Source organism: Candoia aspera, chromosome 11 (genome assembly GCF_035149785.1).
Source record: "Candoia aspera isolate rCanAsp1 chromosome 11, rCanAsp1.hap2, whole genome shotgun sequence".
NCBI classification, from domain to species: Eukaryota; Metazoa; Chordata; class Lepidosauria; order Squamata; family Boidae; genus Candoia; species Candoia aspera.
This window is the reverse complement of record NC_086163.1, coordinates 17,229,104-17,252,298: the sequence shown is the minus strand read 5'-3', so window position 1 is coordinate 17,252,298 and position 23,195 is coordinate 17,229,104. Positions and strand designations below refer to the sequence as shown.

The 23,195-nt window shown below is 36.8% G+C and overlaps 2 protein-coding genes across 4 annotated transcripts in view; one reads left to right on the top strand and one right to left on the bottom strand.

The window, feature by feature from the left end:
- Positions 1 to 5,024, bottom strand: part of PHKB (phosphorylase kinase regulatory subunit beta) — a 100,495-nt gene extending 95,471 nt beyond the window's left edge. For all 3 annotated transcript variants that reach the window (XM_063312900.1, XM_063312899.1, XM_063312901.1), the window contains exon 1: positions 4,912 to 5,024. The gene's annotated coding sequence lies outside the window, so the exon portion shown is untranslated. The remainder of the gene's footprint in view (positions 1 to 4,911) is intronic.
- Positions 5,025 to 5,237: 213 nt separating this feature from the next.
- The window catches only part of ITFG1 (integrin alpha FG-GAP repeat containing 1), a 91,359-nt gene continuing 73,401 nt past the window's right edge, over positions 5,238 to 23,195 (top strand). Inside the window, exons 1-6 of the mRNA XM_063312902.1 lie at positions 5,238 to 5,445; positions 10,357 to 10,429; positions 11,537 to 11,676; positions 12,792 to 12,849; positions 13,093 to 13,167; positions 20,248 to 20,342. Of these exons, the coding sequence (XP_063168972.1) occupies positions 5,244 to 5,445; positions 10,357 to 10,429; positions 11,537 to 11,676; positions 12,792 to 12,849; positions 13,093 to 13,167; positions 20,248 to 20,342 (643 nt within the window). The 5' untranslated portion in view covers positions 5,238 to 5,243. The remainder of the gene's footprint in view (positions 5,446 to 10,356; positions 10,430 to 11,536; positions 11,677 to 12,791; positions 12,850 to 13,092; positions 13,168 to 20,247; positions 20,343 to 23,195) is intronic.

The window sequence follows — 23,195 nt, the reverse complement described above, 5'->3', positions numbered from 1 at the left end:
TAAATATACAGGAAAAAAAACCCTGTGATTATTTATTTATATGATTCCTATCACACCTTTCATTCAGGAGTGTAATAGAATGTGAGAATGACCTTGGACGACGTGTGGAAGAGATCCTGCCCAGAGAACGATTTGATAAAAGAGGGAGGAGCCCACAACTCACAACTAAGTAACGGGAAGAGGAAGAAAGTTAGACAGGACCCACCCTAACTGGTTAGGCAGTAAACAGAGATGGCAGGAGATTTGTACTTTCAGACCTGCAAGATTATGTTAATGTAGCCTAATCATAAAGTAGAAGTACTTCATCTGGTCAGGTTTCCTGTTTGGTTTAATTGGGAGGACTGACATCAATATTGCAAGTCTGAAAGTACAAATCTCCCGCCGTCCCTATTTACTGCCTAACCAGTTAAGGCGGATCCTTTCTGAGTTTCTTCGTCAGCCCTTTACTCAGTTGTGGGCTCCTCCCTCTTTTATCACATCATTCCCTAGGCAGCTCTTCTGTCTTTTATCAAATCATCCTCTTCCTTCCCCCCACCCCCGGTCTTCCAAAGCCATTCTCACATTCCATTACAGGGGCTCAAGGTTCTTCTTCAGAACTTTTCCAACAACAACCCTGTGAGGTGGGCCAAGCTGAGAGAAAGGGACTGGCCCTAAGCCTCCAAGACAGTTTCTCTGGTTAAGGCAGGACTAGAACCTGCATCTCCCCACTCCTAATCTGTTATACCACACTTATGGAGGAGGATTTGAAAGCTCTGTTATAGAGAAACTTTTAATGTGTTATTCTTCATATCCAATTATGCAAGCGTTCAAATTTCCAGAAAATCTTTATCAGGCTAGTTTTAATATTTAAACAGCAATGATTAACATTTGACATTAGTTACATTTCATGAGCATAACAATTCTGTTGCTAATTGCCTGGAATATCTAAACTGTCTCATAGATGTACTGTAGTACTTGTAATGGCAGTTTTGTACCCTTTCTATTCTGCTTGTTTCTGCACAACTCAAAAGTTTATATAGTTTTACCTTAGCAAAACAAGAACATTTATTAAAATCTATCCTGTATTTTATAAGTGTTACATCTAAGAAGTGGCAATAGGCATCTATAATGAGGAACGCTTAGCATGTTAAAAAATTAATCTGATTATTATTATTTGTGCCCTTTAAGGATTATCATGGCACATACTGGCCACAGAAAGAGACACCTAGAGTTGTTGGGAGTCGGGCAGCATATAAATGTAATGATAAATAAAAATTATTATAAATTTAATAATAAAAATAATGTATTATATACATTATTAAATATAAATTTAATAATACATCAATACATATAAAGCTTCAATAACTAGGTTTATGAACATTGGCCAAGCTGCAATGGCATGCATATGAGCAGCTCACAATGGACAGATATGTCTGGAAAGGTAGTTCTTGAGTCAGCATGCTGAGGATGTTGCAAGAACCTGTCCTCAAATTTCAGAGAAGAGCCATCCCTGACATCTGCAAAACAGCATTGCCAAAATCACAGAATCCGCTGTGGTCCATCTGCAAATATAGGCAGGAGGCTGTCATACTGCACTGTCACATGTAACACTCTATACTGTACATAAGGGATTAGTCACAATTCTATTAGATCTAGTATCAGCAGCAGCATGCTTTTCATGCTTTTCATTATTAATTGCTGCTATTGCTGAGCAACATTATCTGACTGGATCTACTGCACATGACTGGAATCTGGCTTTCTGTACAAATACAGCTGGCCACAGATTGCTGAGAACAAGAGTTATTTGAACTTACATACTGTAGTGCAGCACTTATTTTAACAGTTTATTTATTCATTGCAAAAATGAAGTAATCAGATTGGCTTCATAAGAATAAAGGACATTATTTGCTCTATCTATAAAGTCTGTAACCACTGCATCTTAGGCAGCTTGGAGCTTCCCAAACAACTGCAAATAATTTAATTTTAAATAAATATTTTAAAAGCATAATCTATGCTGAAACACATGGAAATAACATGTTGTATTAAAACTGAGAAGATGGAGCAATAGATGGTTTATATGTTTAGATTTAATATGTTAAAAGACTGAGCTAGTTCTGTATTAGTATTTTATGGATATACTTTTAGTTTCTACAAATGTCACTCATTTATTCATTATTCTCAATTGTTTTCTGATTATATTAGCACCACTATACTTTAGGTTGTACTTCATCATACCTTCTGGTTGTTATACTTACTAATAAATAAATAAATAAATGCTGAAACAATAAACACCTCTGCATAGCTAATGTTTATATAATATTGCATTGAAAAATTTTAAAATGTGATTATGAATGGTTGAATTGGGCACTTGGGGGACTCTGGATCAAACACTAATTAAAATCAATTTATATTTGGCCAGGTTGGCTATAAGCATAACTTTTCACAAACATGTGTACTGACATATCAAAGTTGGTAAGGGTATATATCATATGAAATGTGTTTATTTGTAACTATGTTTTCTTAATGCAAGGCAGTAGGTAGAAACTCCATGGCTCAAATACAAAATAGAAAGGGAAGTAGTTTTGGTTTCATTGCAATATTTAATTTTGCTTTAATATTCATTCTAACTATTTATAGAGATCCATTTACAGTTTATTTTACACCAGTGTTTATCAAACTTGGCAACTTTAAGATGTGTGGACTTCAACTGCCCGAATTCCCAGCCAGCAGGGAAATTGTTAAGGACTATGCTTTTCTTGCAATTTAAGAGTACATTACTGTTTACTAGCTTACCTAATGTAAGGGTGTGTATAGTAAGCTATTTTAGTTTATAATGTGTTAAACAGGCCTTTATTTTGGATATGATTTGAAAATCTAGTCCAAACAATTGTTTATTGACCAAAGTTGACTGGAGGGAACATAAGTACATAGTAATTGTCATGAACAATAAAGAAAAACCTTTTTCCCTCTACATAGATTAAACTACATATTTGAAACATAACTTCACTGTCTTCCTATAAGGGCAAGATACATCCACAGAAGTAAAGTAAAATGTAGCTGAAGATATGCAGGACATCATAAAAGTTACTGAGGCCAAAGCATGTTTTGGGTAGACTTTCTCTGACGACTTTTATTAGTGTTCTTGACATTGGAGGAATAAGAAGAAATGTAAACAAGCCACAGCAGAATTTGCATTTCAGGGACAGCCAGAGCTCCGCAGCCACCTTTGCAAGTCATTTGTGAAGCTGCCAAATGCCTCAAGCAAGACGAAAATAGCTACAAGCCAAGAAAAGACTTATTGACAGGGCCAAGGAAGGAAAAAACGGTGAGAAAGAGAGTACATCATGAAGAAAAGGGGAAGAAAACATGAGAGAGAGAGAAATATTGGGAGATCAAGTCACAGGATGGGAGGAAAGCTCTCGGAAAATAGATTAGGAAAATGATTTTAAAAACTTGGAACATAAAGAAAAAAGTAGGAAAAACAGCACTAGTCAAGGACGAAGACAGGGAAACTGAAAACTGCTATTAACTCTTTCCACCTTGGTTATGTTTGGATCAAATTAAAAATCCCCTTCATCGAATTACTTGTCTCTGACAGCAAATTATCAGAAACACCAGACAAACCCATCAAGAAGAAAAGACGTATGCCCAATAACTTATAATCAGAAATATACTTGCTAAAGATACCTACTTATCATGGCTACAGTATAAAATGTATAAAAATATACAGTAAAAAGTCCTGTAAAATTAGGGTTTAATCCCAATCTTGGTGACCAAACAAAATTATGTATGGTATGATCAAAATACAGACAACACTTTAATCCAAGGTAGGGAAGCTCTGATTTGTCAAACCAATTATTGCAAATAAGCATACCTCCAGGCAGAAAGCTCCAGTTTCCTCAACAAGAAATGGTTTCCAAAACAAGAGGAAACATTAGGAGCACCTAGCGTTTTTTCAGATCTGGGTGTTCTTGTGTCTACAATACGAGCATAACAGATTGGCAACATAATCATGCACTTGTCTACAAAGAAGCCCTAAAGAGATCCTAAGATGTTTTTAAGGCGAAGACTGCAGATGTCTTATATGTAGCTTTTCCCATTAACTGATCACTGCGCCAAATGGTGAGCACAACCCCCTTCCAAAATTGGTTCCTATTTTTTATTATTATTTAAAGTTATTATAGCTGCCCAGCCCCAATGGATTTATGCAGCTTCCCCACCAAAAGAAGACTGCCTTAAAACAAGGAGAAGTTCTGCAGGGCTGCTTAAGGCACCAATACTGGTTCTATGGGTACACTTCCCAGAGTCACTTTGGGGGAGATAGGCAGCCATATAGATTTGATAAATAAAATATTTTGCCAGCCTGATACGAAAACTATCTTGACCTGTTGAGTTCCACAGGTCAAAGTCTTGATCTTCCTCCTCCTCTAAGAGGGGGGCAGAGGAAACAAAGGGGCCTAACTCAAAGGGAGCTCCTCCAGCCCCAGGAGGAGGCTGCACGGCTTGGAAAGGGTCCCTCTTTCAATTCAATTCATCAATAATTCAATTGCTCAAGGGGGTCAGGCAAAAGCCTCTCGCTAAGACGTTAGTTCGATTTTTTTAAAAGGTCTTTTCAACTGGAAGTCCTCCCGGTTGTAGGAAGGGCTGGTCCTTTCTGGGAGCGATGGAGTGAGGTGAGAAAAGAGAGCAGCTGAGGAGGAGGGAGGAGGACAAGAAACGGGGCAGGCACTGAGACTACAGCTCCCAGAGTTCCCCGTCAAGGTATTCGCTCTTCAGGCGAGAGAAAGAGCGGAGGAGGGAAGAGTAGGGGGAGGCCGGGCTGCCGGGGCATCCTGGGAATTGGAGTTCCAGCTCCCCGCTCGGCAGGCGGAGGAGAGGCGAGGCGGTGCGGCAGAGAGAGAGGGGAGGCACGCAGGGGGAGGGAGGTCAGACCTGAACGCTTGGAGCGGGCCCGCAGCTCCAGCACTTTCCAGCTAACATCGGCCAGAGGAGACGCCATGGCGGGAAGAGGAGGAAGAGCTGCCCGCTCCCAACACCGCCCGGAGCTACTGGGCCGAAGGGCCAGCCGCCTTGCCCCGCCCCCTTGTCAGCAACCTTCCGACGGTTGCTCGGCCCCGCCGTAAATGCTCGCCGGCGCAGGCGCGCTGTGGCGCCGCCGCCGTAAAGCGAACCCGGAAGTCGCGCGGCCCTGTGAGTGGCCGCGGTGGTGACCGGCCCTCCCTGGGGTGCTGGCCGCGGCGGAACCGGGTTGAGTCTTCCGCGCTATGGCGGGTCCCGTCCGGACTGGACGCCGCCGGCCCTCCCTGCTGTGGCTGCTGCTGGTGGCGGCGGGGGCGCTGCCGAGGTCCGGCGGGGCCCTGCAGAATGTCACCTCGCAGCTCTTCGGTGCCGAGGCCTTTGGGACGCTGGCCGCCTTTGGGGACTTCAACTCCGACAAGCAGACCGACCTCTTCGTACTGAGGAGAGGTGAGAGGCAGAGGCCGGGCGAGGAGCTGCCCTGGCCGGCGGCCTTGCTGTAGTCAGTTTCAGCCCGAGCCGGGGGGCTGCGAGTGGGTAGGGGAGCTGAACCCGTTTTTATTTTCTCTGGCCTTTTAAAGTCATATTGTTTATGCGTCCCTCGCGTTTAAATGGGGGGGGGGTCGCGCTTTTTTTTTTAAGCAAAGTCTTTATTAATTTATTTAATAAACATAGAATTATATACAAACAATAATATCTTACAATACAAAAAAGAAAAGAGAGAAGAAAAAGAAAAAAGAGGAGAGGAAAAAAAGAAAAAAGGAAATATATATATATATATATATATATATATATATATATATAAAATTGGGGGTTAAGATGAAAAATAAATAAATAGAAAGATTAGGGTTTGCAACTTTCTAGACGGTACAGCTTAGTATCCTAGCATGTGTTTTTTTTCCTTAATTCTCGAAATTGCCTTCATTCTAATAATAGATTAAACAAATAATTTGCTATTTATATACTATATATTCATATTAACTTTTTGAGTCCATTCCACATATTTGAAAAAGGGTGTCCAGTCCTTTTGAAAATCTTCCATATTTTTATCATTTAGTTGGTCTGTTAGTTTTGGCATTTGTGCCAAATTTAGGGATTTAAGTATCCATTCCTCCACAGATGGGATTAATTCTTCTTTCCACTTTGCAGCGTAGAGAATTCGGGCTGAAGTAATCAAATACAGTAGAAGTTTTCCATAGTTTTTTTCCAAATCTTTGTTCATAAAGCCCAATAAATAGAGTTCCGGTAATTTATCAATATTAACTGCCAGCATTTTACAAATTATATTATGTATAGATGACCAAAAATTTTTTGCTTTTTTACAAGTCCACCACATATGATATAAAGTTCCGATTTCTTTTTTACATTTCCAACAGACATTTGACATATTTCGAAACATTTTCGATAATTTTTCAGGGGTGGTATACCACATGTACATCATTTTATAAAAATTTTCTTTTAAATTATAATTTGATGTAAATTTTAATCCCTTAGTCCACATTCTTTCCCAAACATCATATTCAATATTGTATCCAAATTTTTTCTCCCATTTATTCATACATTGCTTAATTTGTACATTTAGTATTCTCATTTGTAATAACATTTTATATATTTTAGAGATCAGGTGGTCATTATTAGCATAGATTTGTTCATTCCACCAAGATAGTTTTTTTGTAAATTTGTAACTTCTAGCATCTATTTTAAATTGTTCTTTTAATTGAATATATGTAAACCAATGACATAAATATCCTTCATTTTCCAATTCTTCTCTTGTTTTCATTGTAAATTTAGTCCCTTCAAATTTTATTAAATCCGAATATTTTAGCCACTTATAGTTTCCTATTGTTTCTCGCCTTACAAAAGCTTCTTATGGGGAAATCCATAGTGGTATTGTCAATGTTAGAGTAGATTTATATTTTTCCCAAATTTTAAGAATAGATGATCTAATACAATGATTGTTAAATGTTTTATTTACTTTCAATTTGTTATACCATAAGAAGCCGTGCCATCCAAATTTTAAATCATGCCCTTCTAAATTTAGTAATTTATGATCTTGTAGGGTTATCCATTCTTTTAACCATAATAAACCACATGCCTCATAATATAGCCTGAAATCGGGAAGACCCAAGCCTCCTCTTTCCTTGTCTTCTTGTAGTAATTTAAATTTAATTCTTAGTCTTTTCCCTTGCCAAATAAATTTTAAAAGATCTTTTTGCCATAATTTAAAAGTTTTATCAGCTATAAATATTGGAATAGTTTGAAATAAAAATAGCATCTTCAACAATATTCGTCTTAATTGCAGAGATTCGTCCCATAATGGGTGTGAAGCAGGGTCCTTATGGTAACTTGTCCCTCCCACACTTTCGAAATCCATTCATTGAATTATGGGGAAGAGCCAAACTGCCATGGGCTCTTTTAAAAACACCTCAGAACTATCGTTAACATGGATATAAACTTTTTTCCTTCTGACTTTTTTTATTATTCATTTTTATTGAAGAATTTTATACAATAATAAAAGCAAAACAAATTTAAGAAAAAGAGTAAAGAAAAATTGTGGAAAGATAAAAGGAAAAGAGAAGAATATAAAGAAGAGTCTTCTGATCTTTGTTACAGCAGTTACAAATAAATTTATTGGCTGACTTTTTTTCCATCTGATCTTTGAAGGTTTCAGTTATCTAAATGATTGCAGCACCAGACCCTTTGAGGTTATATTGTACACATACCGCTGTTCCTAGCTAATACCTGAATTCTTGTAATGGATTATTTGCATCTTATAATTGGATTGATTGATTGATTGAACCTTCAAGTCAGTGTTGACTCCTAGTGACTGCCTGGACAAATCCCTGGCAAGATTTCAGAAGTGGTTTGCCATTGCCTCCTTCCTACGTCTTTATTAAATTTATATAGCCTAGGTGGCATGCACAATTAAAACACATAGCTAAACATTCAACGTATGCAATTAAAACAAAACCATTAAAATACGATTAAAATGGTTAAAAAGATCAATAGTAGCAAATATACAAGGGAGAGTGCATTCTAAACTTACATGCAATGCAACCGTTTAACAGGCTCCACACTTCCATGGGATACCCAGGCCTGATGAGGGGATACAATAAAACAATTACTAAAAAGGAAAAGTCATGTGCTTGTTCTGGACTGAATTACTCTTCCCTATCTGATGTTATGATGGATAAGACTAAGTCTCCCATCACCTCTGGGCACCATGTCAGGGGTGGTGAATATCAAGGCTGGTATAACCTGTTCTGGGCTGTTGGTCACTATCAGATGTATAAAATGCTGTTCTGAGTTGGAGGGATGTATATGGGGAGAAGGTGATTTTGAATTTCATTGCCTTCTGACCTCATGTCATATTTCCTTATGGATTATCTATTGGAAGTTTTATTCCTGTGGTTGACAGAACTAGAGTGAACATCAGGGAGTGCCAGATGTCAAATATATGTGAATAGCCTGTTTTCTCTTTTTTCAGCAGTCAGTTTCTCCTTACTGACATTCTGTATCACAATAAATGTTAATCTTTATGGTGTCAAAATAACCTTGCTTAGCTACTTTTGTTTACTCGTTTTACTAATTAAGTAAGATGCAAACCAGAGGCTGTCTTATCATGTATCTTATTTTTATACCTCTCTTCCAAAGATACCCAGAGGGCAAATAATGTCCCTTAATAATACCAATAATAATTCCTGTGTAATTTGCCAACAAATGAATCCAAAATTAATCATGCAAGATTGTTAGTATAATTAAAAGAATGACATTCACATTTTCTTGTAAAATATTTGTAGGTTCTTCCTATTGTTTTGGCCTGGTTAACTGTGCTGCTCTAGAAACTTATGCTAACAGTGATTCATAAACTGTATACATTGGTTTACTTAAAATACATTGTTTTCCTTTTGTTGGTTAAGAAAGACATGCTGAAATGTGATTAGCAGACAAGACACTTTAATTTCATTATTGTTGAAGTCAGAGATGAGCTAGAATGTCCCATAAGAGTTCCTTTTTGGTATGAAACAAAGCAGATATCTCTCTGCCACTAACCACTGACACAGAAAGCAATTTTCCTCTTGTGCTAACGTGCTTAAGTCACAAAGTTACTTGTTTCATTTTGACTTTAACATGTGTGGACACAAGTATTGTGTGTGTGCATGCTTTCATATGTACAATAAACTAAGGCATAGTATAATTTGTGAAACTCATAATTGAGATTTCCTGATATAAGGAGTAAAGCTTGAGAAATGTCTAAGTGTTTTGTAGGTTGGGCCTCGGATGAAAAAACTTTTATGGGCCCTAGAGCTGTGAAAGAATTGTAGCATTGTTTTTTGGCACTTGTGTATTCCATACCTTTATGAGTAAATACACTTATATCTCAAGATCATAACTAATTCAGTCATGATTCCTACACTGGTGGATTTCACTGTAAAAGTTAGCTATCACTATATAAATCATTTATATTTACCCTATAAATCATGAGAGAGATTTGTCCTTGCAGTTTAAAAGAAATAAATTTGTAAAAATAAGAAGAGTAGACAGCAATAGACAATAGGCTCTGGAGAGGACAGTTCGTGCCTTATCTATGTATAACCTGTTTTTTTGCTTTACTACATACTAATACAGATCAGGAAGTATAGTTTGCAAATCTTAGGTAAAGAATGCATTACAGTACTTTTTGGTGTGGTTTAATTTTAATTTCGCATCTTTATTTTAAAGAAGCAATGATTTTTAAAACCTGTCCCAAAGAATTTAGGGTTTCCTGCATGAGGCAATAACAAAGTTATCTGAAACTGCAATGTGAACTTTGGAGCGCTGAAAGTGTTCTAGCATTGCCACATGAAATAGAGTTAGAGCATCAGGGATATTAAGTAGTCTTAATGTGACCATTATGATCCATGTATGCGTATTGTAGAGAGTAAGGAAGATGATCTTGATGGAGACAGGCAAGCTGTTGCCAAGGCAACAAGGGGTAAAACATATTTTAAGTCCAGAACTTCCAGATAACATTCAGAAGTGGCCCAGATAGACACTTTCCTAATTCACTGATCTATAAGGAGGAGGAAGAGGTGTGGCACAGTCAGACTTGCAAGATTCTGTTATTATAGCCAATCTCAATAAAAAAAAAATTAGCCTTTCTGTGGAGTTGATTTCTTGGTCTGGTCTACCTAGTGGGGCTGACAAATATTCACCCCAGAAATTTCTAGAAAACAGGGTATGTGCTTCTTGTTTGTTTATATGATGAGGTTGAGCTGAAATGATGGGGGAGGAAGTAGTCATGAAGGCAGAAAGTTAAAAGATTGTTTGTCTGATACTTGTTGCTGTTGAAATAAAAGGACGTATTTCCTCCCTTTACAGAGAGTGAATTAAATATCTTCCTTGCAGACCAAAAAGAACCCTACTTTAAACCCAAAGTCAAATTACTATTAAGGTAAATATAATTTACTGGAATTCTTCCAATGGATTTTGTGTGCTGTTCATTCTACGTATCTGGATGCTAAATTTATGTTCCTATAAATACCCAGTTCTTAAAGTTCCGTTTTGTAGTCTCATATGGGGATTTTTCTGCAGCTTCAAAGATGATTATGGTAATAATTCATGATTTATCTACTCATAGTGGTGTTTTACATTCATAATTAAGCAAAGCACTACAGAGCATGAACTAAGCCCTTTTTTTGAGTAGAATGTACTTTTCAATAAATGTGCTTAGAGTTGTACATGCAATATATTGGCATTTTTTTAAGTACTAAAGCTGCCAATGGTTTTCAGAAAAATATTGTAAATTATTTTCAGCGTGTTTCTTCTGCTTTGTGATGTGAAACAGTATACAAAGTGGGATGGGGGGGCATGGTGAGGGAATGATGGGGGGGAAAATTCAAACCCTTTATCGCTGGATATCTTGAATCTCCTACTTCATTTCTACTGGATCCTCCATCAATAGAGTCATGGTAGAGATGTTGGTAGTCTCTATAATGGGTTTTAGCCATGAAATCTCCACAATTTAAAATCTTTTAAAATGTTGATATTTTCTCTTTCTCATTATGCTGAAATCTCATTTGGATTAAATTGATTAAACTACACTTAGAAACTGATACCATTTTTAATACCTATATAACAGTGTATCAAATGTGGTTTTGATGAAAATAGTCTGTTTTTAGAATAGAGCCCTAGAAATATACTGTGAGAAGCACAGATGTGCACAATCTATGACTTCCACAGCCCTATTTGCCAGGAATATGAGAGGTCTGATATACATTTAGAAGCACAAGACCGTGGTAAAATTTAATCTTTGAAGTTATATTTTTTTGGAGGACAAAAATGTATTTTCTCTGAAGAACTAGTTCTGAAGTGTGAAATCAATTAAGCCATAAATGCTACAGAATTTAGGAAGGTGCAGTGCTGAAGATGATATTGTCAAGATTTTATACTGAACTGGAAGAATTACATGTAAAGCAGTGTTCTATAACTGACATTTCTTTCAATCTAGTGTTTTGTTACAGTATATTTGGTACTGAAACCTTTTTTCCCTTAATTTTAGGGATGTTGTGATAACCAGTGTAGTTCCTGGTGATTATGATGGTGATTCACAAATGGATGTCCTTTTGACAACTCGTCCACAAGAACAGCCCAATGCTGACCTATCAGTCTTGATTTTCTGGGGAAATAATCAAACATTAGGTAGGCTATATTGCAGTGATAACTTCTAGAAGATATTCATTTTGTTCTTCTACAAAACAGCTATAAATATCCCTATTCTGGGGTGAATGTGAGAGATGAATGTATATATATTGGGTTTACACTTAAAGGTTTAGTCCCTGGCTTCCCCTGGGCACAAGAGTCTATGTAATAAGGGAAGACCACTTTGTATCCAACAAGCGTGAGATCCCATCCCGAATCTCCATTTCAATTTATCTAAAATTCTGGAGGTGCTTTGCTCAACAACAAGCTAGATAGACCAATATGCTGATGTGTTATGTCATATAACTCCTGTGTATATGATTAAAACGCTTCTGTCTAGGATACTCATTGTGTTTGTGTGAGTGAGTGGATGGATGATGTAGATATATATAATCTGCACGTACTAGTCATTTGAATGTTTGCAGACTATAGGTAGGCTGAATAAGCATAGCCCAGATTTGCTCCTCCATCCATATCTTTATTTGTACAGAGATGAATGTGTGAGTTGGAGAAATCCTAGAATTGTTAAGAGATGCACGCTCTGCTCTGATTTAGATTAAAATACATAAGCTGTGGAATGTATGGTTCAAATCTTTCCTTTCTGTATCATCAGTGGATAGTCTATGCAGGAACATACTTCTTGATTGTTTTCCTTCTTTAACTCTGTGGTGTGAAAATGATATCTTATTGTCTTCTGTAAGAATTACTCATACACGTTTTGAAAGGTGCTTTAGAGATATTAAGAACAAACTGTTCAGAGTGTAGTGCTTTTATGTCCCATTGTTATCAATCAAAAGCATAAACACTTTTCACTAAAACTTAATGGATGTTATAGTCCAGCCAGTTAATTACTTAAAGGAATTTTATTATAAATAAACATCGTTCCTTGAATTTCTTCCTTTTTTTTCCAGATGAAATAGAAAAAATCTCTTGGATGGTTTCTGCAATATTTTGATACGTCTGTTCAATTTTTTATTTATTTAAGAGTATTGATTTCAATCTGTAGTAGTAGTGAATGCACAGAATCCTAAGAAATAGAACAAAGACCCAATTGAATGTATATCAGTGTGAAAAGTGTAACAAGTGTGACGTTTTTTGTTTTTGTTGTTTTCCAGATATAAATCGTAAGTTTGTAGGAAATAGGACATTTTATGATGAACCATTAATCATGGAGTAAGTATATGCTTATTATTATGAAAAGAGTTTACTGATCTAATACTTCTAATGTGTCATAATTCTGTTTTTCTGAATAATTTCCAGTTGAAATGTGACCTCAGTCGATGCATTATAATTAGTGTTCATTGAGATTTTTAAATTATGAATTGATATTTTTATCTGATTTTTAAAAATTGTATACAATTGGTTATGTAATTTGAATGTCCAACTTTTTTTGTTGTTTTGCTGTAACTGCTGAAGCTTCAATGGTGATTTAATTCCTGATGTTTTTGGAGTTACCAGTGAATCTAAAAGGCCAGAAATACTGATTGGCAGGTAAGCTAATACATTCATTATTGTTATATCCTAAGAGTTCTCCATACAATATTTCTTCTCACTGCGAGTTGTGTATTTTTATGGAACCAAACTTTGGCTGTACATTAGTAATGTGCCTTCCTCATTGTTAAAAAGTGAATTGTTGCAATGCACTTGTAAGCTGTGGGTCATATTATCTTAAAAGATTCATTCCTTCTCTGCAGTGAAAGGAAGTGAAGGATGCCTCTTGATACAGTATTTGCTAGGCACAGTGTTCATAGATATTTACATTAAATATTTGCATTAAAGAGAATCACTTGTACAAAAAAGCTGCTTCTTGATTAATTTTAAATCAGCTAAATGTTTTTAAAATTAATCTGTTAAGATTGAGCAGACATCTTTGTGTTGGAAATTTGTACGAATATAGACATGCGTAACACCCTTTTGCACAGGACTAACCCAGAGGACTGCAACTTCAGGCAGATGTTTCACTTTATATGTAATCAATGAGAATACTCATCACCTCAAAAGAAAAATGGTTTATTGTGAAGTGTTTTGCACTTCCCTGGGGCTTTCTAGCAGTCCTGTCAAGACAAGCGCATTAGACTTAGAGAATTCAATCAGATTATTATCCTGTTTCCATAGAAACAGCGCAGTAATTTTCTGACTTGGGTTCCCCGGGCGCCTAAATGTTTTAATTAAGCAACACTGTTTTGTATCCTTTGCAAGTAACTTTTCTTAAATAAAAAGGTAAAAGATTTCCTCATTTAGGTGAATGATCAAGTAATTTAAGATGGTGGTAGATGAATACCTAAATTGCCGTTGTTGCCTATTGTTCAGTGTTGGCTGTTTGGCTAAAATCTGTTCGTAGCCATTTTTTTGGACAGGACAGATCATCAGAGTAAAAGCAGTGTTTTGGTTTAGAAATCAGGTTTTAGGTATGTGTGGTGCAAATATGAGTGGGCCTACTTTTTTGAGATGAGGCATTAGTTGACCATTAATGTATTTCAATTTTATCAAGACTACTCCATAAAATCGGTGATTTACAGAACAAAGCTTGCACATTGCTCTGGGGGTAGGTGGCAGCAATTACAACCTTGCATTAGTTTTGTTAGAAGATTTTATCAGCTTTTGAACTATAAAAAAAACCTCCCTGCTCTTAGTTCTCTTCCCTCTTTCCCCACCCCCACCTCCCCATCCTGGGAAATATTTTTTTAGTGGAAAGTAACACTGTCCTTCAAATGAAGTTCAGTAGCATATTCGGGCTGTATGACTAAGTATGGGCAGGTTTTATTCCTTTGTGAATAAAAACAGTGCTCTGTTTTTATGCCTTCTTTTATCTTAAAGAAAAGAATGCAAATATTAGAGTACAGACACTAGACATTTGGAAATGGAAATGCTTGCCTGCCAAGTGTTGAAACATTTTGGAAGAAACATAAATCCAAACAATAAAATTAATCAGTATGGAATAATTTAAGTTGCACTAAAATACTAATTTCTGGAAACCATGCTTCAGAAGGAATTTTGTTAAAGCTAATTAAAAAAACCTAAAATATCTGAGACACAATTTCATATAACTAGATGATGGAACTAGATATGAATATTTTAATGCCCTCCCAACAGCTGTTCTGTTAGGCAAATTCAAAAAAGTTCCATACGAGCTTAGATTTTGCTGTTGTGAGAAAGGACCCACAGAATCCACAGCATATGTTTTGTTATATTGTGCTTCCTATAAGGACCCAGGAGCTGATTTACAAGTACCCAGACCATTTGGTCTTATTTTATCGACACTATTCCTGTCAGACAGTATGATTCAGTTTCCCTGAATGTGGCAAATAAACTGTCTGTAAAACTTACCATAGCTTGATCACCTTGATAATGTGCCTTAGTTAGAATTTTGTTTGCATTTTATTTCATTTGAAACAGGAATTGCTTATTTGCTTTATTAATCTCCAGAATTCTGGCCAGTGACCATGATAAAGAAAGAAGGAGCTAGCTTGAGATGTTCATTTCAGAGAGAGAGAGAGATAAAATGCTTGATTTACAGTATACCTGTTAGTTCTGATGAACCATTGTCTGGGCATTATGTCTACCTTATCACTGATTCCCATTTGCATGGAGGCGGGGTTTCTCAGTTGGTATCACTGCCAAGGAAGAGATGAGGACATAAAGGTTACAGTTTCATCTCCTGGCTCAATTATTTGCAGGCTGACTTAATTCAAGGAGCATTCTTCCATCTACCTTTTGTGTCTCTTCCATTTTCCTCAGTTTGACTCACTGGGGATTTGTGTCATTGTGTGAAAATGCTCTGGTGTTGTGGTCCTCAGGCTGGTGAAGTAATCCTCATGCAGCAATCATAACTATTAGAGTTTGAGACCTCTGTCCTCCTCTCGGAAGTAGTACCATAATGGCTGGGTTCATACAACAAACTTAATTTGTTATTAAGATTAACAAAATTAATTTGGTATGTTCATGAAACATGCTATGCCCCCAAAATGAAATATGTTATGGCTTAACAGTCATGCACATGGTAAGACAAAACCCAAGCTCCCACAACATATTGAGCCACAAACTACCTGGTTGGTATATTGTACAAACCAGCTAGCATTAATACTATGGTTCATCTGTATTTTGCCTGGTGGAATGTCTGTCCCTTTAGAATGTGTGAGCAAGACATTTTTAATAGCCTGAACCTATGGCACTAGCTTTTATAAAATTTAAATCAACCTACAAATAGCTCAGGTACAGAAATCAAATTCCATCGATGTCTTAATCAACTGAGGATAGCTAGTTGGATAGCGAGACTCAAAGGAATAAATATCTTAAGCCAAATCTTCTTAAAGAATACTTAATCACTGAATGAACTGGTCAGAGGTTTAGCAAGCATAGCGATTTCAATTAAATGTGTTTTAATCATCAGCTTAAAAGAAAAAAAAATCTTTGAGGCAAATGGCCTGGCCTATTCATAAATTTTTCCCTTGTTCTTATTGCTAACAGTTGTCTTACTTACACAATTTTAATGATTCTTTTAAAACTTACATCATGGCTTCTTGTACAGCATATTTTCAGTAATGACTCCCAGAGCAAATTATTAGATAGAGTTGTGTGGGAGTTGAGTTCTCAGATACTAACTTTTTAGAGGATGGGAAGATCTTTGAAACCCTGTCTGTGAATATTGTGGTTGAAAAGAAGAAAGTGTGGATAACTGATGTGGCAATACCAGGGGATAGTAGAATAGAAACACAAGCTGAAAACTGAACAAATACTATAACCCCCATTACTAGCAATGTGTAAAATGATTCAAATTTGAAACATTTAAAGCTCAAGATGCCTTGTTTCCAACTTGAAACAGCTGTTCTGATCTTTCAGAAAGTGTTCTGAGCTCAAAATAGCAAAGCAAAATCAGAAATGTGCGTTTGGATTATATATCACAAGTGACAGAGAGAAGTACTCCAGCTATTTTAACTTTCTACTCCAAGGTATGACATTATATCCCTGCCATATGGAAACTACGGTATTTAAGGCAGAAGCAAAGGCATGGTTATTGGGCGATGTACCAATGGGTTCCTATTCCAACTTTTGTTTCAGCAGAGAGGGTGCCATTAAAATTATTGAGAGCAATTTTGCAAGTCCCCAAACGTGTTTCCAGTGTAGCTTTATGAACTAGAATGGAGAGTCACAAGGATGAAGGCCTGGATTGGATTACTATTTTTACATAGCAATCCAATCCAGTTAAAAAAAAATTTCCACTGGTTGAAAGTGACGTTTAATCCGACCAGCCTGATTGCCTTGATAACAAGAGGCAGCTTTTGTTCTTTGTGAAAACAGGTGTTCAAGATAAATTGGCTCTTCGTGGTGTTTCCTGGGACACTGTGCAGTCAGGGTGCAGTCATGCAAAAAGGTTGGAAAACAGAGTGTTCTGCACATAGAGTGGCAGCAAGGGATTGGTATGGGCTCACGACAACTTCAGCTGTGGAGATACCCCTCTAGTGCCAGTCCAGCCAATTTTCCAAATGCCAGATATCACAGCATTTTTTTTCCAGCCAGGCTCAATATATTATCTTCAGCTGTTGTTGATGGTAAAAAAGGCTATTTTAATCATGCCTTTTTTGAAAGGCTTGCCCAGGCAGAGAAGACAAAGTATATATTTCATTCATCCTTTCAGACTGTAGGACTACTGTTACATTGTGTGCAGCTAAATTTGACTTAGCATTGATGAGGGTATATACAGTATTTATGTTCTGTCTGGCACAGCACATCAAATAATTAACATCATTCTGAGTGTTAATTACACTACTGATGGTTTAAGATTATTATTATTATTATTATTATTATTATTATTATTATTATTATTATTATTGTGGGATTTCCAAATACAAACTGATGAAATCTTGGCACATTACACATCAGATTTAACTATGTTTGAAAAAAAGCAAGTGTGAATAATTGATGTGGCCATACCAGGGAACAGTAGAATAGAAGACAAGGAATTGGAGTATCAAGATCTGAGAATCAGAGTGGAAAGATTATGACATTAACTGGCCATGGTGGTCCCAGTGGTTATCAGCACACTGGGTGCCATTCCAAAAAAAAACTTGGATGGCAGTTAGAAAATCTGCACATTGACAAAATCTCCATCTGTCAATTACAAAAGGCACACTGCTTGGATCTGCATGTATACTACACCAATACATTACAGGTAGTCCTTGATTTACAACCACAATTGGGACCAGAACTTCCATTGCTAAGCAATGCAGCCATTAAGTGAGTCACGCCTGATTTTACAACCTTTTTTGCCATGGTTGTTAAATGAATCACATGGTTCTCTGTTGATTTTTGCTCATTGGGAGCCAGCTGGGAAGGTCGCAAATGGCGATCACCTGACCCCAGGAAGCTGCAACTGTCATAAATACATGCGGTTGCCAAGCGCCTGAATTTTGATCACGTGACCGCAGGGATGCTGCGGCAGTCATAAGTGTGAGGACTGGTCATATGTCACTTTTTCCAGGGCCATCATAACTTCGAATGGTTGTTAAACAAATGGTTGTAAGTCAAGGACTACCTATATGACATTCTAGGTTCTTGGGAAGAACTTGATGCAAATGAAGGCCAACACCAGCTAAAGAACTGGCCGCTGTGATTTCATGTTGTTAATAATAATAATAATAATAATAATAATAATAATAATAATACAGAACCTGGATTTGAGGTCCAGGAACCAGAGATAGAGTTTCTGCAGCCTAAATTCCATTTTTATACCAAATTATCAGGTTAATGTAATCTTCCTCTTTAGTGATTCAACTCTCTTATTTTTGATTGTACCATTACTTTAAATTGTCCATTTCTGACTGGTTGATGAATACTGGCTCTATAAATGAACAAATACTACTGTTGCCTTTCAAATTTAATCTAAAGATGTTTCAAGCTTGGAACACTTCTGGAATGTTTGGATGGAAAAGGTGGCACTGATGTAGCCATCCTTTGGTTATTGAATTAAAATGTTGTGGATTCTTGGGGGAAATTCTAAACAAATAGAATCCTCAGCAATCTGTAACTTATCATTGAAAAATTCTGGCTGGCACTGGTTCTAAAAATACATATAGAAGCCAGCATTCTTATATATTGTATATGCCTTCTATGCATATGGGAATCCTAATTAAAATATTAAGATAGTAAAATATGGCTATCTTATGCCAGAAACCTGATACGAAATTGGCCTATACATAAAAGCTCTTTGTTAAACCTCTAACAGCAAGATAAAATGGCAATTTCTTTACCGATTACTGTTTTTTGTTATGGAAAATGAAATTATGGTCATGAATAATGTGTGCTGAATCAAACTTTGATAACAATAGGCCTTCCAAATTTATTTGGCTGGGTATGTATATTGCTCTACAATCAGGATTTAGGGCAGCCCTGAAGTCACCTTTGTATAGCTCCCTGAGATTTGTCTAACCATGATTGCTAAAAATTAATGGCACAGTTTCCTGATATTTTGAAGTTGTTCAGAAAATTAAAAACTGTTCTGTAAGCTGTAAATTGAGAGCCAGTTTAGTATAGTGGTTAAGGCACCAAACTAGAAACTGGGAAACCATGAGTTCTAATCCTGCCTTAGAACAGTCACTCTTTCTCAGCCCTAGGAAGAAGGCCAGGGCCAGCCCCTTCTGAAATCTTGCCAAGGAAACTGCAGGGGCTTGTCCAGGCAGTCACCAGGCATCAAGACTGACTCAAAGGCACGCATGCACACACGAAAGAAGCTGTAAATATATTTAAAAAAAACAAACCAGAAACCCTAAAAAATCTAGACAAAATGAAACATCTCAGCCCTGCACATATTTGTAATGAAGCTCCATTCACCTTGTGTTGTATCCCTGTGCATAATCATGCCCATCTCTTATGGAACAACATTCCCCCCACAATCAGAGTGGCCCTAATCTTCATGGAATTCAAGAAAGCCATTACAAGCTGGCTGTTTCAGGAATCCTTCTGGCAGTGGAATGTAAATGGGCCACTGCAGGTGGTGTTTGTTTTATACTGTTTTAATCTTTGTGAAGAAGGTGGAGTGTTTGGCGCTTAGAGTTGGCTACACTTGAAGTGGCCTAGAAGCCTAAGTGGTAGGTAAACAAATTCATACTGAATTGAAAAGGTATATTGAGTGAATGAATGAAATACATTGAGCGCAGTGCTCAGCTCCAAAAGTTGTCCAAACTTATTTAGCTCAGTAGCACCTGAATTAACCCAAAACAATGTGTTAATGATAAGATATGATGTTTGTTTGTTTATTTATCAAATTCTCTGCTGCCCATCTCGTATACAACGACTCAAAGTTCAATTAACTTTAGAGTAAAATGAGAAAAGAACAGTTGCTGAAGTCAGACTCCCAAATGGGGAACTTGGGAGGGATCCAAATTTTGACTCATTCCATCTTAGGCATACAAAGCTAACTCTTGATTCATTTTACTATGGTGTGTGAATATAGTGCATTGTGTTTCTTACCTGCTTAATTCAAACTAAAAAAAAAGGCATCAGTCCTATAACTATTAAAGAGAGAACCTCACAAAATGCATATAAGCTGTTAACTTTCAAATTTCTATTTCTTAGGAATTTATCATGGCACCCAGTGCTGGATTCACAACATACAATGTTCAAACCTCACTCTCATGCCTTCATAGATATGAATCAGGATTTCACAGCAGGTAAGTTTCCTTGAACCTTTTAAAGTTTTCCCATGTTATAGACAAATAATGGCAGTGAATATTAATTGCAAAACGTTTTGAGCTAGGAATGCTTCCAGCAAGGTCAAAACAGCCTATTTCTAATGCAAAATATTTTGCACACCTCTGATCTTGAAAAACTAAAAAGCATTGGATCTGATTAATACTTGAATGGGAGACCACTCAGAACTATCAGTGTTGTAGGCTAGAGAGTTTTTTTTAAATCCCAGAAGAAAGCAGTGGCAAAACCACTTCTGTATTGTACTGCCATAAAGTCACCAAAAGTTTTCATCTCAAAGGACATTTTAATTAGACTTAATCAATCAGATCGGTGTTTCCCAACAATGGCAACTTTTGGGCATGTGGACTTCAAATCTCAGAATTCCACCACCAGCTGGGAGTTGAAGTCCGCATACCTGGAGGTTGCCAAGGTTGAGAAACACTGAATTAGATAGGTTATAGCATTTTGAGATTATGTATGCTCCAGGAGTAGCAGATTTTTCTTAAGGAAAAATGGGATTCCTTCATAGGAATGTGGTATAAAATTCAGTCATTTCAAGGCTTAATTCCTTAGTCAAATTAGCAGGGCTTCTAGAGCATTAGGTAGAAAAATAATGAAGACCACGTGTCCTTTGGGGTGAGGTGAGGAACAGAGGACTGCTGCTCTCCTTTTTGTGACTGCTCCCTTAAGAGCCATAATTTGAGTCCCATACAATTTTCTTCTTAGTCTGTCCTATGTATCTTTGGCACCCTTCCTCCCAGTTTCTGCTTTTAGAAAGCTGTAGGACAATGATCCTCTAAAATTGGGAGGCATCAGAGACAGCATATATACATTTCACTAATGAACCCCTTACCTTTCTTTCCATTGTTTGAAAATGTTTGATGAGCTCACTTTTCAAGGCTGGAGAACAGCAGTAACCCCTTGATTTTTGTGCCATCTTAGTGTTCTTGTGGAGATGTTGAGGAATCAATCTTTCCTTAGTATACCCAAAATAACTATTTTCTTTCTTCTTCTTTTTCTGGACATACAATTTTTTTTCTTTTTCCTTCTGGAGATACGACTAAACTGAAAATGGAGATACCACCAAACTGAGTAGCTTACTAGTTCTTGGATCACCCGAAGCATCTCTCGGTTTCAAATGTAAATAATAAGTTTTAGGAGAACTGTAACCACCTTCCTTGCTGGAATTGGATTGCCAGATAAAAGCATCCCAAATAAATTGATGTAATGGTCCATAAAGCCCAACATTCCCCCCTCCCCAGTATGAGATATTCAAGGAAACCCACATAAGACATGAGAACAACAGCTTTTTTGTACTTCCCCAGTAACTGGTATTTGATATCTAACGTAATACAACCAGCATGGCTCATATCTTGTGAGATCCTGTTACTCACAAAAGTGTATGTAACAGATATATTGGTAATATTTATAATATCCCGGAGATCTCCTAGAATAATGCCTTTCTCATCTAAATTCACATCTTCCTTCTTTCATATTAATGATAATTATTTGGGGAGGGGGGTTTCGCTCCTTCTAAATAATTCTGACAAAATTCTCTTCTTTCACGCTGCCCTAACTTCCCTAAGACTTGTTACCTCTATTCTTTGATATGATAGCTGTTCTCCGCTATCTTGCATTTGTTTCACAGGGGCCTGGATTCTGATAGTACAGTGCTGAAACTGGTCCATGATGAAACGATGCAGAAAAAGAAACATAACATTTACAAAATAATTTGACCTCACGTTGCAGTCACATCAAGATTCTTTTGCTTCAAATAACTCTGCACATTTTTAAGCTGTTGTCTTTCAGAAAGGGGGGCAGAAATAATGTTATGCTGGTAATATCAATATCCTAAATTGTAATTAATATTGATAGAATATATCTTTTTTTCTATTTCCAATACTCCAAATTACCTCAACAATGGAATGTTAATAACCTTAATACTGCACAAATGTTATTGTATTGAAACAATATAATGTATCAAGATCTATAACAATATAATGATAAGGAAAAAAGGGGGGCACTGAGTTGATTCCAACTGACATTAGTATTTGCAACTGTATTGCTCTGTTCAGTTTCACTGCAGGTGTTATGTTATGCATCTCCACTCAGTCATCATAGGCTCCTTGTGTCTTGTTGATTTCTCCTCACCTTTCCCCATCCTGGTGCCTGCTGATTATTATGATTATTAAGAGTGTGATTCTCCCAGGTTCTTTTATCTTTCAGCTTTAAAAACCTGTCTTGATTTTTCCTCACTTTTGTTCTGGGTCTGTTTGAATGTCTTGTTTGATTTGGTTTTCACTTCTTACCTCTCTATAAGTTTTACATGCACAATGCAGAGGGGTTCATCTATGAGGTAATATAACGAGCAATGAATCAATATGAATAAATTGATTTTAGTTGGTTGTATTATGGCAGAGAGATAAATACAATGACTGAAACGGCTTCAGAAAAGTGCAATTGGAGGAAAAAAAATTGTTTTACAGATCAAAGGCAAAGCAGGAAAAAAACAAGTACTAGGTTTATGTCTTGCAGATAAGGAATGTTTTCTTTTTTTTCTTGAACAAATGTGCCAAGAATAATAAAAGCAGCTAAACTGTTTTTGAAAACAGATTTAAAGTATCAATAGAAGAGAATATTTATAGCTCAGGGTTGAATTGTGGAGTCCTTGGTGCTCTCTGAGCTTGGTTGTTTGCTTGCAGATGTTTCATTACCCAACTAGGTACCATCATCAGTGCGACTGAGTGTGGGATTCTGTTCCCTGTTTACCTACAATAGCTTGCCCTGCCAGTGTTGGTGGGGGTGTGGTTTTCTCCTTGATTAGGGTATTGGTT